We start from the raw sequence: 18,062 nt of genomic DNA on the forward strand, positions 1-18,062 counted from the left end.
AAAGTTTACTTTCTAAATTTATGAACAGTATAAACAGCTACAGGACTGGGAATAGGGCCTGAGCCCTTGTGGACCTCTGACCCTTGTCCCCTCCCTCCCGCCCCCACAGAACAGTTAAACTTCTATTTCTTCTTTTTTTTTTTTTGATAAATATACGGCTTTTAGGTTTTGAGTTTTTCAGGAGTAATCAACTCCTTTTCCAACAAACAAGAGGTTAAAAATTTCCCGTATTAGAGAAAAAACGGTAGTCAGCCACGTGATAGCAAAGTGTACCTGTCAGGGAGGAGGGGACAGGTAAGGCAGTAATAAGGCTATAAGCAAAAATCAAGGTTAAATCTCGACGAACGGAGCACGGCCGTGAGATGCAAGCAAAGCTGGCCCGGCCCGGCGACGTTGCCGCGGCCGTCAGGCGCCTGCGGGGGCCCTGTGCAGCGGCCCGGCGAGCCCCAGAGCCACACGGCAGCCTGCGGAGCAGGGCCCAGATCCCGCTGCGGCAGGGTCGTTCCGCCTCTGCAGCGGCAGATCGGCAGCCGGCGTTCGGCTGACACGCGCGAAATAGCCCAGGCGGGCAGAGGACCCGCATCCCGACACTCGTTCTCCCGGCGTTCAGAGAGCCGCGCACGTCTCTGCCGCCGATCGACCGCCTGCCCCAGCCTCCCCGGGAGGGAGGCGGACGGGGAGGCGGGTCTTTGTGAAGAATAGGCGGTACAGCGTCGCCCAGCCGGTGGGCGAGAAGGAAGCAGGCGCCGAGGCGCGGGCTCTTTTCCCTGAAACAGCCGCTGAGCGGGGAGCCGCGGTCTGAGCCTGCTGGGCCTCCGGCCGCTGGAGGGGCGGTACAGGGTCGGTGGGCAGTGGCAGCGGCCTGAGGGGCCGCAGCGGCCCGGCGGAGCCCAAAGAGGTGCCCGTCCTGGAAGCATGCGGCGCCGGGAGGAGGAGTGAAGAGTCGTGGCTGCGCCTCCGCGTCGTCTTCTTCCCCCTCGCCAGGGCTTCGCTCTTGCGGGCTGAGGAAAGACTCCGGGAGGAAAATGGAGCCGTATCCCAGCGGTAAGTACGGCGGCAGCGCCGCGCTGCCAGCGGGCGCTTCCTGAGCCGGCGGCGGAGCCCGGGGCTGGGACGCGCGGCCTCCTCGCAGCAGGCCTTCCCTGCCTCCGGGCAGAGGCGCGCACGGGCTCAGCTGGGGCTCTCGCAGGAGGTGCTTGCCCACAGGAACAGGGGAGGCTTCTTAGTCGTGCCGCCCCCGTCGTCCGCGGCTTGGGAAATTACCTCAGATTTTGTTTCATCTGAGTTAATTAGGTACACGTGTTGACCTAGAAGGTGAGAGAAGGCTCCTTGTCTTTTTCGGTACGGTTGCGCTTTTTATTGCTCGGCCACAGTCCTTACGGACACTACGAAGCCAGGGCAACTTCTATACCGAGTTGTGCTCTCGCTGTGCAGTGCTCTGAGGAAAGAGGGTTATATACGTCTGCAGTGCCAAAGGTACCGTGACTCTCTGGGACTGAGGAACCAGATCCTCGTAATCGAGGCACTGTAAGCAATGTCTCCTCCCAGCGAGGGAAAGGAGAAAAAATACATGAGGATCTAGGGTGTTTGAAGCAATGTTTCAGGGTATTTCTGGAAGCCAGGAAGCTTGCAGAACTGTCAGCTCATTGACCGAACTGCTTGAGATGACGACGTGGTTGCAGCTTTGAGATATAAGTGTACAGGAGCGTTTCTTGATACAGAAGTGTGTATGCAACCTGTGCCTATGCCTGAAATGAAGCCATGGGAAGTCCTTGTTACTACTGCCTCTGTATTAGTAACACATTCTAGTAGCCCAGGACAGAGGAGGAAATGAAGCTCTCGGATCAAACCGAAACTAAAGTATATTTGATTAGATTCAAGTCCATAGCCAAATATGGAATTAGGACAAGACACTGGGTAAAAACAACAGCCTTCCTGTTGAAAATGCAGTGCTTTTGCTGCAGGTGGGATTTGGTCTGTTAAATGACAATCATGCTCTGTGGCCATAGATAAAACACGAAGTAGAATTTACTGCATTATATTTTAACTCCTCAGTGATCCACCAGATGAGAGTACAAAACTTACGGCAAATTTAGAAAAAATCCATGCAGTAAAACGTAAATCTTCTATTTCCCTTGAGAAATGTACTTTCATTTGTCTTGGCTTTGTGTTTCCCTTTTCTCAAATACAGTAGAAATTCCCTATCTTTTATATAATTAGAATATGAAAGTTATGAGCTCTGGGCATATTTGGTTTAACTAGCAAGATAGACCTTTTTTTTTTTTTCCTTGTTTTTGTTTATTTAGATTGCACTCTGCAGCAGGGGTTTTTTTGTCATGTTAAAATTGCAGATTGTACAAGCAGTTGGTGTTTTTTGTTTTGTACTTAATTCTGGCCTTACTAGATCTTTCAACTACAGTTTATTACAGTTACAGAGGTGTAATCTGCATTCCTGTATGAACGGTAAAAAGACATTGCCTGTAATAGTAATGAAGTTCTGGGGAGTATTTCTTTTAAAGTTGTCTTGCTAAGTCCATTAGTCCATTCCATTTGAGAGAGACAGCCATCATGTTGCTATCACTTTAAAAGTCTGTTTGACATAATACTGTTATGCACTGTGCAACAAAACATTAAAAAAAATCTGCGTTTTGTCCATACAACTGGAAGGAATAGCAGTGTTGGCCTGAGTAAACACCTCAAAGGTATGCTGTGCTACTACTGAGAAGCGATGTTCATGCACAGAGCTTGTTAATTTTGTTCCCCAAAGTGAAAAGCCTGGAAATGATGGTGAAACTGTTTTGAAGAAAAATAAGGAGCTGAAACTGATCAATAAATTTCCTACAGAAAGCTGTCTCTGCTGGGAGAGACACTAAAGAGAGTGTGCAAATTTTAGAGCAGAGACGTTGCTCATTATTTTCATAATCTTGAGACATGTTTAGTGCTCAAAGGCAGCTGCTAAAATCTGAAGAGAATGCTTGCACTATTGCCTTTTTGAGTAGAGTTTTCATTTCCATGGCTGGTGCTCTGGAAGCTTGTGTGGGTATCAAATCTTTCAAATAAACTGTGCTTCATGGTAAATGAAAAGTTTTTTGTTTTGTCTTACACGGTAGTAAAGGGTTTTGTTTGTGAGTCTGTATGTTGATTTCCTGTGCTAAGTGCTGTGTAAAGTTAGAGGAAAAGATGGCTGTCACAGGAAACTTACAATATTATATTTGTAGGTCTCTGAGTTCTTTTACCCTTGCAAAATGGAGGGAACAGAATGAATCTTAAGATTTTCCAAAAGTATTTCAATTGGATTCAGAAGTCTGATCCCTATTTGTCAAACTGGCAAGAAGACAATTTCTTGCTTTACTTTAGAATATAAGGTTGTGGCAGAATGGAGATGTATCTTAAAATAGTCTTTAAGGCAGCAAATTCACAAAAGTGGATATGGAAAATCACTGTTTTTCTAACTCAGTGTTTGGTGTTTTTTTTCTTTTCTTTAAATAAAAGCAAAAAGATAGCCTTAATTCTTTTCAAAAGTTGAAGAAACCCATATTCTTTCCCAGAAACACTAGTGGGCATGCTGAAATCTTTGCTGTTCAAATAGTTTCTTCAGTGGAAATACATGGGTAAAGTAAATAAAGTTATATAATTGACACACACACACACACACATCCACCCATACTGGAAACTTAGGCGTAGTCCTCTTTGAAGAGATCTGTGTTATGCCTTCCCTCATGCCCAGGAGTTTAGCTGGAGATAATATATGAGGTCTGTAGCTCTGGAAGTACAATTAACTGAAGATCTATTTTTAGGGCCTGGAATAACAGAGTTAAGCATAGAATATCTTGAGTTGGGAGGGACCCATAAGGATCATATAGGCCAACTCCCTGCTCCTTGCAGGACAACTTAGAACTAAACCAAATGACTAAAAGCATCGTTGAGACACTTCTTGAATTCTGACAGGCCTGTTCCAGTGACTGACGACCCTTTCAGTGAAGAACCTTTTCCTAGTGTCCAATCTGAACTTCCCCTGAAATGTTAGAAGTGTTAGAAATTAGTAAATGATTTTATTTTTTGAGACGAATTCCTCTATTTTACCTGACTATTCTTAATCTGAGGCCTTTCCAGAAATATGAATAATCCAAGCGTAATTAAAAGTGCATGGAAGACTTGTTGTTGCACATAATTTATTTTCTCAAGTCGTATGATATCAAATTCTTCTGAATTAGGAACTGCAAATTAATGAACAGTATTTGTTAATTCTGACTAATCATTTGTTACCTAAATAGTTTCACTAAAAAAAACAAAAAAAAAAAGTACTTACGAAAGGGGACTTGTCATGTAATTTGGTATTTCTCTCTTTTGGACAATATTAGGAAATATTTTGCAAGCATTTTTTTCTTGTATTTTTAGTTTTTATGTGTTTCTGAAAGATCATTTCACTATTCCATGTTTCATACCTTAAGCATGGAACTTTTCAATTTGACAAGAAAGGAAAAGGTAGAAGTGGGATATTACAGTGTTTCTCACTGAAGACAGATGAAGTGCATAAACAAGTAACTGTAGAGAGATAACTAGTGATGATCTGAAATGGAAGTAACATTCACTTTAACTCACATTCTTGAATTATTTTTATCCTTTTTTTTTTCGCAGAGCAAAATGAAACAAATAATTATGTAACTAAACTATGAACAGAATAAGAAGGCTTTCATGGGAAGAAGTGAGGTTTTTTGTAGAAGGTAGAAGTAAACCAGGTTAGGTAATGTCATTTATAAAATGAAAAATGTCATTTGCATGATTTAGCTATTTCAGTTAGTTCCTGTCAATTCCAAAATATTTTCTTTCTTTGCCTTAGTTTTGTTCAGTATATAAATGTATTGGAGATTGCAGATGCATGTTCTCTGTGCATAGTGGAAGTATATGGGGGGCAACAGGACTACCCTTAACTGTCAGTAGTGTATAATGTAGTATCTTGGAGCAGAAGGGTTCCTGGTTTTTTTGAACTGTGTTATTCAGTCCTAAACAACAGACTGAGTAATTTGTTCTGGTAAGGTGGTAGATAAAAAAATATGAGGTCTGTTCTCAGTGTATTTTTTTCTCCCGTGTTTTGCATATCTCAGCATTTTACTTTAGTCAAATATGACAGAAAAGAATGCTGATTGCATCTGTTTCCAAATGTGAGGTTTATGTTGTTCAAGTACATGTTGCTGGATAGTATTTTCCCACAAAGCCATGTTGTTATCATCTGTATCTTGTGTTCCTGTGTCGGCTAAACTAAACAGAAATCTGTTTTCTGAATGAGTTGGGTATGTATTTGCCTTCACTGCATTTCTGTGAACCCGCTGGCCAGCAATGGATGCTCAGAAATGGTTTCAGTAATTCAGATGCAGTCTGTGTAGGTGAGAGAGCAATCATCCCTCTCTGGGCTCCATTCATATATATATATATATATGTACAGACCAAGACTTACATGTTTTCTTTCGCTGGCACTTTACAGTACAAGCTGGGATCTGGATATATTAGCAACGCGTCTGGAACAGAGTACTCCAGCACCTGTTATAAAGTAAAAAGTGATTTCATAATCAGAATAATGAGAGAGGTAGATGAACGTATGAAGAAAAAATGAACTTAATCTGCTTGAAATGTTTTCTTTTTGCAAGACCAAACAATGTGAGCCAGAAAGAGACTGAAAATCTCTTTCCTTGTCAAAGTAATGTCTGGATATCACAGTGGAGAAATTCACCATGGATTGTTTATGAGTATTTTTCCAATAAGGAGATGGTATTCCACTTGTAGAACAAATAAGCCACTGATTATCTGCATGATATCTCATGAGTCAAAAATATTGAAAGCTTATGTTGACCTCAATATCCACCTGTAGGAGTATTCCAGGACTGTCTTGTCATCTTTCTTGGGAAGATGACGCAAAGTCTGGCAACCATGTTTGACATTTGTAAGGCTATGTGTGCATGTGCTAGATAAAGCTCCATAATGACTGCAATAATGGGGACAGCATAATGACTGAAAGTAATGAAGACTAATAAAAGCTAGGATAAAACCACTTCTGTTTAACTAATCAGAATATCTTTTTCATATTTGATGGACATTGGTATAATAATTACCTACAAAGAAGCTGAATTTACCTTTATGTAATGCATGTCTCTGATTTCAGTAGTGACAAATTCAGCTGCATTCAAAGAATTCAAGCCTTCCTTTTCTTCCTTCACTTAGTGATTTGAGTGAAGGAAGTTCAATGAATTTCCAACTCTGCTGAACAATATTTTTTTTTTCATTAAGTACAAAAGCAAAGATTGTGTAGAAGAGCAAAAACATTAACATTTCTGTATGAGTGAGACCAATATTATTCCTTTGTCTACAAGAGAAATTTGTATGCAAGGCAGCTAGTGCTTAGACTTCTGTCCAACACCACCTTAGAATAACATCGAATTAACTTTTAAAATACACCAGCATTTTTTCTGAGCTGGGTTTTAGTTGACTGCAAGTGTTTTAAAAGAGTACGTATGTACCTTCTAATAGCTGTGGTTTTACTATTTTTGATACTGCTTTAAATAGTGGAAGTATATTAACCTTAAATTGTAGGAATCACTGAAAAGGTTGTGTACTTTATAGAACAGAAGAAAGGGAGAGAACAGACGGAGACTCTTCAAGGAAACGTGAAGAAAAGAGGGGAGGGAACAGCTATGGAAAACTCATTCATTTGATCAAAGAGACAAGAATTTCAGAGCAATATAGTGTGTCGAGTTCTGCTCAGTTTGCATCCCTGGGGCACAGCTGAAGTTTTATTCCATTGTGCGAGTTGACTCACAAAAGATGTTCAAAGAAGATCTCAGTGCCCAGTTCTTCCACTGGATTATTCTGAGTGTGTAGTAATGTACTGCAGCAGTGGTCTTTTTTCATGCAGCTAGTGAAGAATGAGAGAGGGGAATCCTGATTCTACTGAAATGTGAGACACTTCTGTTTTGTTTGTTTGTGTGGAAATAAGTTGGGTTTTGATTTCGGAATGCCTTTTTTTCCCACCAAAACTCCCACTAAACTGTTTGAAGGAGTCTGTTTCACTGTGCTTTGGCAAGTGTAGCTGAGTACAGAGAGCTTTTCTTGTGTTATAATCACTGTTTGAGATCGGGGGAATCAATTCTGCAAACACTGGAGTTCTTGTGTAACTATACTTCCATCACAGTGCCATTGACTTTTATGGAGAACCAGTTGTGTTTAAAACTAAGGATGTGCCTAATTTACCTACTGCTTCAGGACCTAACACTGCTGTTTAATGAAGCTTTTCTTTTGTACAAAATCTGACAAATTCTTCTACAGTAATAATGAATTATTAACACATCAATAGAAGAACTTTCAAGTGTTTTTCATACGTGTAAACCAATCTCTCTGGAAACAGCCGAATTTGTATTTGTGGGAGCCCAAAAATCTTCAGAACACTTTAGAAGCCGCGAAACTTCTGAGCTGTAAACCATTATAAGAGAAAGACAAAGGCCAGGTTTTCAGAAAATGGACCCATGAATATAGCACATATAAACTGTCAGTTTACTTATCCAAATTTCTGGGTTTTATAGTTGACAGAGATATTAATGAGGCCTCAGTGTCTCTTTTGGTACAAATGAATATTTGTGTCAATACTTGTATGCAAACTACTATTCTACAAACAGCTTGAAAATAATTAAAGGAGCCCTTACAAAATCTGCATTTAGCAATTAAAAACACAAATGAGAAGAAAATAAGAACTAACAATGTTTAACCTGTTTAATCCTGTTAAACTTGGAACAAATGAAAAACAAAACATGAGGAAACAGACTAAATCTTCCTTCATATTTGTCTTCTGTGATTATAATATTGTGATGCTACTATGATGCTGGTCTGTATTGCAGTGGTAGGAATTCTGTGCTTGCCTTGTGTTATGTACGCTGATGAGGCTAGCAACTTCCACCACAGCAAGTGACTTGTTGGCAACTCTGTGGATTCAGGGTAGTGTTGCGCTGAGGAGTGGTGCGTGAAATAGAAGGGGCTACACTAAATATTAGAATGCAGGAGGGTCAATAGCCTTAAAACATAAAAGCTCATTGTGATTTTCCCCCCACCACCACTATCTATCCATAAAGCATTGAAAGCCATTTGTGTGGAGAATCTAAAAGAACAATATGTAGATTCTAAATCTTGTCTTTGCCAAACTTGGGTGCTTTTCACAGGAAGAGTAGGCAGAGTTATTGTGGTAACTTTCATCTGTAAAAATTTTGATTCTGGGATTAAGATCAATGAAGACAAAAAGGTCATGTGTGGAGCAGAACGGAACTGTTATTATGAGAAATTATATCATTGGCAGGGCTGAGATCTACAGATTTTCTTCACTTCTAAATAAAAATTGGTGATTAAAAATATGCTTTGTCAAGAAAGGAACCAAGGGTTGTCTTTACTATTTCTGTCATATCTTTTCCTTTCATTTTGTAATTTTCTTTCTTTTCCTGGTAGCAGCATATGTGTTCTGAAATGTATATACATTCTGGTAACAGTGATTCAGCCAAGAATGTGTAGGTTGCTGGGCAAAGCAACCCAGAGTACTCGCAAGATCAAATAGCTGCTTATGCCCAGCTTGTTGACTGGAGCTCCCTCTGGGTTGGCTCTAGAGTAACCTTGCTGGTGTTTCTGCAGAAAAGTTTTGCAAGCCCTGCAGGGCATGTTCATCTGCTATACAGGTTGGTCTGGCACTCTGTGCCGTCTCTAGCTCTCCCACCTACTTTTTCCATGGTGAGAACTGGAGAAAGAGGTGACCCCAGGATCTGGTATCTGAGCTGCCCTGCCCCCATGGTGGTGGTTGTAATGAAGCTGATTTCAAAGCTGATATGTGATACATGGGTTGGGTTTTGGAGCAATTTAGATCTCAATATTTCTTTCTCTATCAAGGTTTTTTGTCTTGTTATGTAATGAAACTGACAAAAATTTAAAGAGGTGTATTGTTGCTCTGTTAAGACCTTACAAAATTTACTGTATTGGAGTCATAGGCAATAACCTTTAGACATTATTGCTTCTGTGACCTGAAATACCAGTTATGAACCAGTGAACATGCAATTCTTGCTTGTGACCTACAAATGGTTTTGTATAGTACTAGCACTGGACTTGTCAAGTGTGTATGAAGTTACAATAGTAGTGTGGAAGGCACGTTGGGTGGTTTTCTTAGAAACTGTTCAACATGAGGAGGTGTGATAATTCAACTTTATAGCTTTAAAAAATCCTAGGCAAGCATCAGTTTGTATACAGTCTGTCAAGTTGTGTGTCTGACAGTCCGTTAGATGTTTTGCAAAGTTTTCTAAAATTTTTCCTCAGAACAACTGATACTGGCAGAGAAATCTTGTGTAACTTCAGTTGCGACGAGCCTGGTATTATCAGCCATGAAGTTGATGGACAGATAGTAAATAAGATAGTTGGTGCTTCTGAATATGGGAGTTCAGTAGCTTGAGAACTTTGAGAGACGGCTTCCTGCCTGTCTCTAAGACTCAGAACCTTTTCATTAGACCCCTAGGTTTAAACATCTTCTATCATTTTAATTGTAGAACATACCCTTGATCAGATTTGAAACAGGAAACTAAAACCCCGTGTTCTAAAATTAAAGTTCAGAGCCCTCTTTCCTATCCTGTGTTTTGCGCAACCAATGGCTGAGGATGGAACACTGGCTTAATGTTGTTGGGACTTGTAGAAGGGTTTTTCTCTCAGTAAAGAGAGCAAACTCAAAGAGTAAAGTGTCATTTAAAACAACATCCTCCTCTTCCCTTCCCGTCACTTCCCCCCCTTTTCACTGTGGAAACCTAAACTGTAGGTAGAAATTTGAAAAAAATTTGGTAAGATGTGAATGCACATGATATACCTGTGTTGGATATCAAAATCCAGACTAAGCTTGTATTGGTTAGCCTTAAATTCTCCAGTTAACTTCATTGACCTCCAGAATAATAGTTATGAAAAAAGTGACAGATTTTTTTTTGTCAGTTGAGTAGGTAGAGTGTTCAGTAAATGAACAACACTCTCTTCTACTTCCATGGTACTTTCTTTTTGTTGATGACATGAAAGTAAAGATTTGAAAAGGCATATCAGGAATAGTCTTATAATCTACTTCAAAACTTAACTGGTAAATGTTAAAATGTAATTGATTTATGTGGTTCTTCAGCCTGAGGTCCTGCTGAAGAAAATGCAATTGTGCTTTCCTAAAAAATCAGGAAGAGATCTTCAGAAAATGTTTTAGAAGCACCCAAGACTAATAGACAGTGACTTACATAAGATTACACTCTTAGCTCCTGTTTCTTATGGCCACTTAAAGTAATAGAGGGTCTTAAAATACACAGTCGTGTATTGTTTTAATTTCCATTATACAACCCGATCAGCAGAATTTTGCTCCAGTATGTGTGCAGAAGCTTGCTATTGCAATATTTGATCTCACATTCATTAAAAAAACCTCCGTAAATAATCAAACAAACAGAAAAAGTAGACCTTCCAATATAGGCTGAAGGAGAGAAAGTAGAGTAGGGGAGTGACCTTGTACGGCTTGGAACTTACCTTCTCTTGCCCATTTTGGATTGGAAAGCAGTATTTTTCCTCCTTTGCAACACAGGGAAAACTATGCATTTTCAAGTTAGGATGGTACAAAAATTGTACCAGCATCTGTTTTGTGTGCTTTTTGTCTGTCCATCGTGAATTGCTTACGGAGGCCACAGTATGTGCTTAACTAGACAGATTTATGTAAACCTCTACAGTTCGATTGCACTTAGCCTTACAACCTTTTCTGTCTCCTGAAACAAAACCTTTGCAAAGTGCCATTTGTCACTAAGATGTGCTTCAAGTCATAGACAGACTTCATGTAATGCCTGCCTTTTGAAAAGAGCTTACAGTAAAATCGTACAGAGAGTCATCATATATGTTTGTATGTAAGTAAAGACACTGCAAAAATCAACAGAACCTGTCTTGGTTTTTATCACCACACCAAATGGAAGTTCTGTCATCTGTACTAGTGAAGGACAGTGACGTCTTACCTGAAACAGAAAAACTCCTGCTTTAGTCCAGCAAGCTTGTTGTTTGTGTAAGGCTTTATGGGGTTTGTTCTGCCTGAGTCAATGTGCACCATTCTTTGGTTTTTTGTACGTAAGTAATATTAAGATGACTAGAAAACACTGGTTTAGGCTCTTTATCCTCAGGAAACACAAGTGACTTTAATGTTTCTGTTTCTTTTTTAAATGATTGCATTCAGCATATAAAAGTATATATGCATATATGTGTTTTCAATCTATTAAAAATGTGCATATGTAATCTTGGAGCATCATGGGATTTCAGGACATGCTGTTAGCCTACCTATTGCTTCTGTTGTCTCTGATAAGCAGGTAAGACACATGGATGATACAGAGATTTTTGTAGCTATACTTCATTTTTCCTAATATTTCTTGACTGTGCTTTTTTCCATTGGATTATTCCCTTAGAATCATAGAATGGTAACGGTTGGAAGGGACGTTAAAGATCATCTAGTTCCAATCCCCCTGCCATGACCAGGGACATCTCTTCCTCACTTTGTCTCTTCTGAATTCAGTAATTTAAGAGAGCAAGGAGTAACATCTGTCCCGTAGAAGCCGAACTACTTTTTTTTTCAGAAATTTTTTCGCATCCAAAAGCTCTAAAAATAAGATTTATCACATTTAAAACAACCACAAGCATGAAAACTTTTATTTCTGAATTCAAGGATTTGTGGTTTCCTGCAGGGGGCTATGCATTGCACCTATACACTGGCTATATCAGTAAATAAAAAATCTGCTTAAACTTTGTTGTTGTGGGTTAACCTTGTTAGGCAGCTAAGCTCCATGCAGCTGCTTGCTCGTTCCCACCCAGTGGGGTGGGTGGGAGAATTGGAAAGGTTAAAATGAGACAATTTGTGGGTTGCGATAAAGGCAATTTAATAGGGAAAGCAAAAGCTGTGCAGGCACAAATAAAGCAAAATAAGGAATTCATTCACTACTTCCCATCTTCAGGCAGGTGTTCAGCCATCAACAGGAAAGCAGGGCTCTGTCATGCACCACGGTTGCTCGGGAAAGTAAATGCTGTAACTCTGAACATTCCGCCTTCCTCCTTCTTCCAGCTTTTACCAATGAGCATGACACCAGACACCATGTGTTGGGTATGATATATCCCCTTTGGTCAGCTGGGTTCAGCTGTCCCAGTTGTGTTCCCTGCCAACCTCTTGCACACCCCCAGCCTGCTCACTGCAGAACAATGCGAGCAGAAAAGAAGTCCTTAACACTGTGCAAGCACTGCTCAGCAATAGCTAAAAAATGAATGTTACCAAGACTTTTTTTTTTCACAAATCCAAAACATAGCACTATACCAGCTACTATGAACAAAATTAACTCTATCTCAGCCAAACACAGCACACTGCTAAAGGCCAAAACTGACTTCAGAACAGAGCAAGAGGAAACAGTGGACTGCAAAATGACACAGTTACAATTTTGCAGTGCAATTGCCTTTTCGATATAAACAAGGACTAATTACTGTATAGACATATATACATTTTATGCACCTTAGCAGTGATCAATGTACTCCCTACTGACATGGGGCTCTGAATTAATGGATTCCATATAGGAGCATACTAAGATAAGTAAACGCTTCTTAAAGGGGTAAAATGTTCTGGATATTGATTAAAATGTCTCTCTGTGGACCTTCAATTCAGATTTAATCTGATTGTGAGGCCATAACTTTCAAGTCTGTCAGTTGGTGTTCCCCACTTTTTTTTAACTCAGCCTCACCTCCATCCCGGGAAAGATGATGGAGCAACTCATTCTAGAGGTCTTCATCAAGCAAGTGGAGGAAAAGAAGGTTATCAGGAGTAGTCAACATGGATTCACCATGGGGAAATCGTGCTTGACCAATCTGATAGCTTCCTCTGATGGTGTGACTGGCTGGGTAGATGAGGGGAGAGCAGTGGATGTTGTCTACCTTGACTTCAGCAAGGCTTTCGACACTGTCTCCCATAATATCCTCCTAGGGAAGCTCAGGAAGTGTGGGCTGGATGAGTGGTCAGCGAGGTGGATTGAGAACTGGCTGAATGGCCGAGCTCAGAGGGTTGTTATCAGCGGCACTGAGTCTAGTTGGAGGCCTGTAACTAGTGGTGTCCCCCAGGGGTCAGTACTGGGCCCAGTCTTGTTCAACTTCTTCATCAATGACCTGGATGAAGAGTTAGAGTGTACCCTCAGCAAGTTTGCTGATGGCACAAAACTGGGAGGAGTGGGTGATACACCAGAAGGCTGTGCTACCATTCAGCGAGACCTGGACAGGCTAGAGAGTTGGGCAGAGAGGAACCTGGCAAATGCAAGGGCAAATGCAGGGTCCTGGCTCTGGGGAGGAACAACCCCATGCATCAGTACAGGCTTGGGGCGGACCTGCTGGAGAGCAGCTCTGCGGAGAGGGACCTGGGAGTGCTGGTGGACGACAGGTTGACCATGAGACAGCAGTGTGCCCTTGTTGCCAAGAAGGCCAGTGGGATCCTGGAGTGCATTAAGAAGAGTGTGGCCAGTAGGTTGAGGGAAGTTCTCCTTTCCCTTTACACTGCCTTAGTGAAGTCCCATCTGGAGTACTGTGTCCAATTCTGGGCTCCCCACTTCACGAAAGATGAGGAGCTACTGGAGAGAGTCCAGCAGAGGGCTACGAGGATGGTGAGGGAACTGGAGCATCTGTCCTATGAGGAAAGGCTGAGGGAGCTGGACTTGTTTAGCCTGAAGAAGAGAAGGCTGAGAGGGGACCTTATAAATGCTTATAAATATCTCAAGAGTGGGTGTCAGGAGGATGGAGCCAAACTCTTTTCAGTGGTGCCCGTCAACAGGACAAGGGGCAACGGACACAAACGGAAGCACAGGAAGTTCCATCTGAACATGAGGAAGAGCTTCTTCCCTCTGAGGGTGACAGACCCCTGGAACAGGCGCCCAGGGAGGTTGTGGAGTTTCCCTCTCTGGAGACGTTCAAGACCTGCCTGGACAAGGTCTTGTGCAGCCTGCTGTAGGTGACCCTGCTTCGGCAGGGGGTTGGACTAGATGACCCACGGAGGTCCCTTCCAACCCCTAACATTCTGTGATTCTGTAATTAAAAAAAAAAAATTAAGATATTAGTAATATTTATGTGATGCTCAGAGCTAATGCTGAAGTGCTTTGTGTGTATATTGCTGCTCTATATGCTCCATCATCCTTTCATTTGTGTATGGTTTTGTATTTTGTCATACTGTGTTATGATGAAAAAACACTTGCAAGCATATATAAAAAATGCAGCACTAGCTTTTCTGTAAGAGCTGTCTCTCTTAGTCTGGTTTAATGTAATGTAGTTCTCCTTAGGACTGTACTAGCCTGCCCTTTTGCAAATTTCTTAAAATGGCAAGGGGAGCAATACAGTCATAATAATGTAGAGGTTTGAATTAGGTCTGAAGCTATGTAATGGCAATAAGGAGGGGCAGGAGGAGGGAGGAAGCATGTGCTTGTTAGCTTTCTCATGTCTCCTGGTTACTTCCTTGTGGGAATATTTTTTTTTTCTTTTTTGCTTTTCCCAACTTCTAACTATAATGTTCATGCCTTTATGACTGTTTTCTTTGGTGGATTACGAAGGTGTGAGTTTCCAACATACAGTTGCAAGAGTGTAGCTGTTAGGCCAGTAGGAAACGTAGTGAGGTGTATATATAATCCTCAGACAGGTGGGAATTTAGCAGCACAGCTCTCATGGTCATCAGGACAAGTGAATCAAAATCTGTCCACTGCTTTGGCAAGGTCTAAAAATGTGCAATTTTTCCTTTCAGATTAAAACTCTTCAAATCCCAAATGGTGAAAGCAGAAAAACATCAGTTACAATTTTGGAAGACGGAACCGAAGTACATTGCATTTAATTTGATTCTTTTTTTTCCTTTTAAACTTTCAGGGCTCTTTTGCAAAATGTCTTGGCATAGCTACTGGATACTCATGCTAATTGTTCGCAGCACAAGAGAAACTTGTGCTAAATCAACTTTAGGGGTCTTCACTAGACCTTCACAAATCAAGGGGGACATTTGCAAACTGACTCTGCTCTTCTGATACTAGATTCCTATGGATCTGTCTTGTATTACTGTTTTCAGGAGGTACTTGCATATCTGTTTTGTTATTTGAATGTTAATTTTGCATTATAACTGAACTAGTAATTTTTGTTGTTTTATGAGCTGCTGTATCAACAACCCTTGATTGTAGATATTAATTCCGGTGGAGTTAACTAAAAATACTTGTAAGAGAGTATGGAATACATGTAAGCCACTATTTTGAGTGAGTAAAATGCCTAAGCTTTTTTGAAAGTTTTTGAGTTCACTCTGTAACGTCCAGTTCTGAGTAATTCCAGTGTCTCCTGCTTCTCTGCATTGTGACTGAAAACACATATAGCTTGAATATTCAGAATAGTCCATGTAATGTTTCCATAGATATTTCCATCCTAAGCAAGTATTTACAGCCATCAGTTGGCATGCATTTTCAAGGACCCCATGCAATCTTATACATAGCTCTAATTTTGATCGTATTTCTGTCTGGGTAAAAAACATTTCTTAGAAGATTCTGTTGGCTTAAGATTTTCTTTCCACAACTGGAAGATGTGTGCGTGACCCTGCATCCAAATGAAGCAGTAATAGATGAGCCACAGAACTAGGAAATCTGTCAGGCTTTTCCTATGCCTTTATAAAGGAAGCGTAGGTTGGTTTGTTGGATCCTACTTGTCTGGAGAGGGATGTTTCAGATATAGCCACTGAACCTTTAGTTGTACCTGTGGAAATATCATAGTAACTGGGGACTTCAAACACCTTGTTGCATGTGAGTTCATTTGGAACCTCTGACTGCATCTTTTTGCATCTACAACTGATTGTGCTGGGAACTGCAGTTTGATGGCAGATTGGATTTTCTAAGATGACACGTAACTTCTGGAGTTGTGGATTCCAAGTTTTTTCTCAGGTGTTCCCTGCTTCACTTGATTTTTGTGATTGAGACTTTTAATTCCCTTTGTCGTCCTTGTGTCCCAGGTCCGAGGTGGTAGGTGAAATCATGGTGAAATAAAGGCAAAATACTTTCAGGCAGGATTTCTGATTTCCCTGACATTCCACTGGCTAGTTGTCTCCGTGTTTCTAAGCTGAGTAAAGGTTATAAATATGTGTTTTCTTACAGTGGATAGATGCTGATTTTAAATTACATGAATGGCATTGTGTAGTCTCCTTCTTTAGTAAAAATAAATAATTGTTCTGTATAGAATTTAATTATTTTCTTGCTTAGAAAGAATTTGAAATGCATAGAACTTTTAGGGAGACATAGAAAAGAAGGAAACCTGCAGGCAGAATCTTAGCATAACTAATATATTTGCTAATGTAGGCTTTGTTTTCTGAACAAGCTTATTAGATAAACGAAGCTCTTCCCTTCAACCTCCTGCCCCACCTTCCCCCTCCAAAAAAGCAATAAAACTTTTTATGCATGAGTTGGAGACAGCCCAAAGCATAACAGTGCAGGAAGTGTTTTGCATTGTAGAAGAAAGAACTGAATAAGAAATAATGAGCATAAAGCAAGAAGTACCTGGTTTAAAGCAAGCTGAAAAGATTTTTAAAATGAAAAGCCTGCATTTTAAAAAAATCCCTTCTTTGCTGATTTCTATAATTTTGAATATATGATGTACCTGTTGATACTTATCCACAAGAAGACATACTGATATGCAATACTGAAGTGATTACACAGAGCGACCTTTATTACTGCTATAGCAACATGCAGTTATGCAACAAGAGTTTTGAAAATATGGACATTTATTTTTTGCTTACATGGTGTTCCACTAACGAAGTGTTGTATCTTTCAAAAATCAGTTTTCCTAGCTAAGTTTTCACTTTCTTTTTTTTTCTTGTAAATGTGTGCACTCAGAGATTTGAGCATGTCTTGAATTTAAGAGGTTCCACTTGTCTTCCAGAGGATCCATGCAGTGCGTGGAGTTTTTCTGTAACCTTAATGGCCAGAAATCTGTTAAGATGAGTAATTTACTTTTTGGCAGACTCTAAATAAACAGAACTTTTTGTTTGAGGTTCCCCCTCCTATTCACTTTTCTCGGGGGGGGGGTGGGGGGGGGGGGGGACGGACGACACGACGGACACACAACCAGAAGTGTTACTGCTTGCCTGACCTGCCGAGGCATGAGGTTTTGATTAGAATTTTGCATAGGTTTCACAGTATATTGAGTGGTTTTGCATGTGAACATCAAAGGTCTGTGCCAATGCCCTTCTAGTCTTCCTGAAAGTGACTTCCTGTGTCCCAGAGAGCTGTGTCTATGTACTGCACATGAAAATAGCAACAGGGTTTATTTACTGACTATGCTGTAAATCAATGGTCCATGGGCAAAATGTAAGACATCATATGTAACTTCCATTGGGTGGTATTTTAGAAGAACAACAAAGGAGGTTTTAAAATTAATGTTTCATGTTTAAGCACTTTTTTTCCACTTTAATTTCTTTTATTGTTTCCTCCAAAGTCTTGAGGCATTTGTTCCCGAGCTGTGACAAGGCAAAGCATACTGTGACAGAGAGGGAGAGCTGGCAGTTGGAGAGGGGAGGAATTAGAATTTAAAGAGAATCCTATGTCTTTGCTTGGAAACTAAAGGAAGGCAGATCTAGTTAAGAGTTTGTGACCATGCCAGGCTCCTAATTAAGGAATCAGAAGGTAATTTCTGTGTTAAATGCTCCTGGAAATAGGTGCACAGTCTTTGTAGTGAACCTGTGGACATAGTGATCAGAGGAGAAGTAGGGAGAGCCTATTCACGTTCTTAATAATTTCATCTTCTGTTGGGTAGCAGCAGTAGGAAGCCCAAGAGCTGCTACTCTGAAATGAGTAGAGGAACAAAGAGGGGAATGGAAAACAGAATTGTCTCTGCATTATCTTGGACACGGGCGTTTGGGAAAGGATGGCTGGATGTGGTAAGAGGATGAGGTATCTTTCTGTTAGAGGTGAAAGTGGTGAGTTAGAAGAGGGAATCAGCACAATGATGTTCACTATGTGCTGTTCTACCAGCTT

At 40.7% G+C, this 18,062-nt stretch overlaps 1 protein-coding gene across 2 annotated transcripts in view; it reads left to right on the top strand.

The window, feature by feature from the left end:
• Positions 1 to 651: 651 nt before the first annotated feature.
• The window catches only part of LNPEP (leucyl and cystinyl aminopeptidase), a 78,796-nt gene continuing 61,385 nt past the window's right edge, over positions 652 to 18,062 (top strand). For both annotated transcript variants that reach the window (XM_075411442.1, XM_075411441.1), the window contains exon 1: positions 652 to 1,044. Coding sequence is in view for 1 of the 2 variants with exons in the window: in XM_075411441.1 (XP_075267556.1) it covers positions 1,026 to 1,044 (19 nt within the window). In the remaining variant the exon portion in view is untranslated. The remainder of the gene's footprint in view (positions 1,045 to 18,062) is intronic.

This window comes from Opisthocomus hoazin, chromosome Z (assembly GCF_030867145.1).
Source record: "Opisthocomus hoazin isolate bOpiHoa1 chromosome Z, bOpiHoa1.hap1, whole genome shotgun sequence".
NCBI lineage: Eukaryota > Metazoa > Chordata > Aves > Opisthocomiformes > Opisthocomidae > Opisthocomus > Opisthocomus hoazin.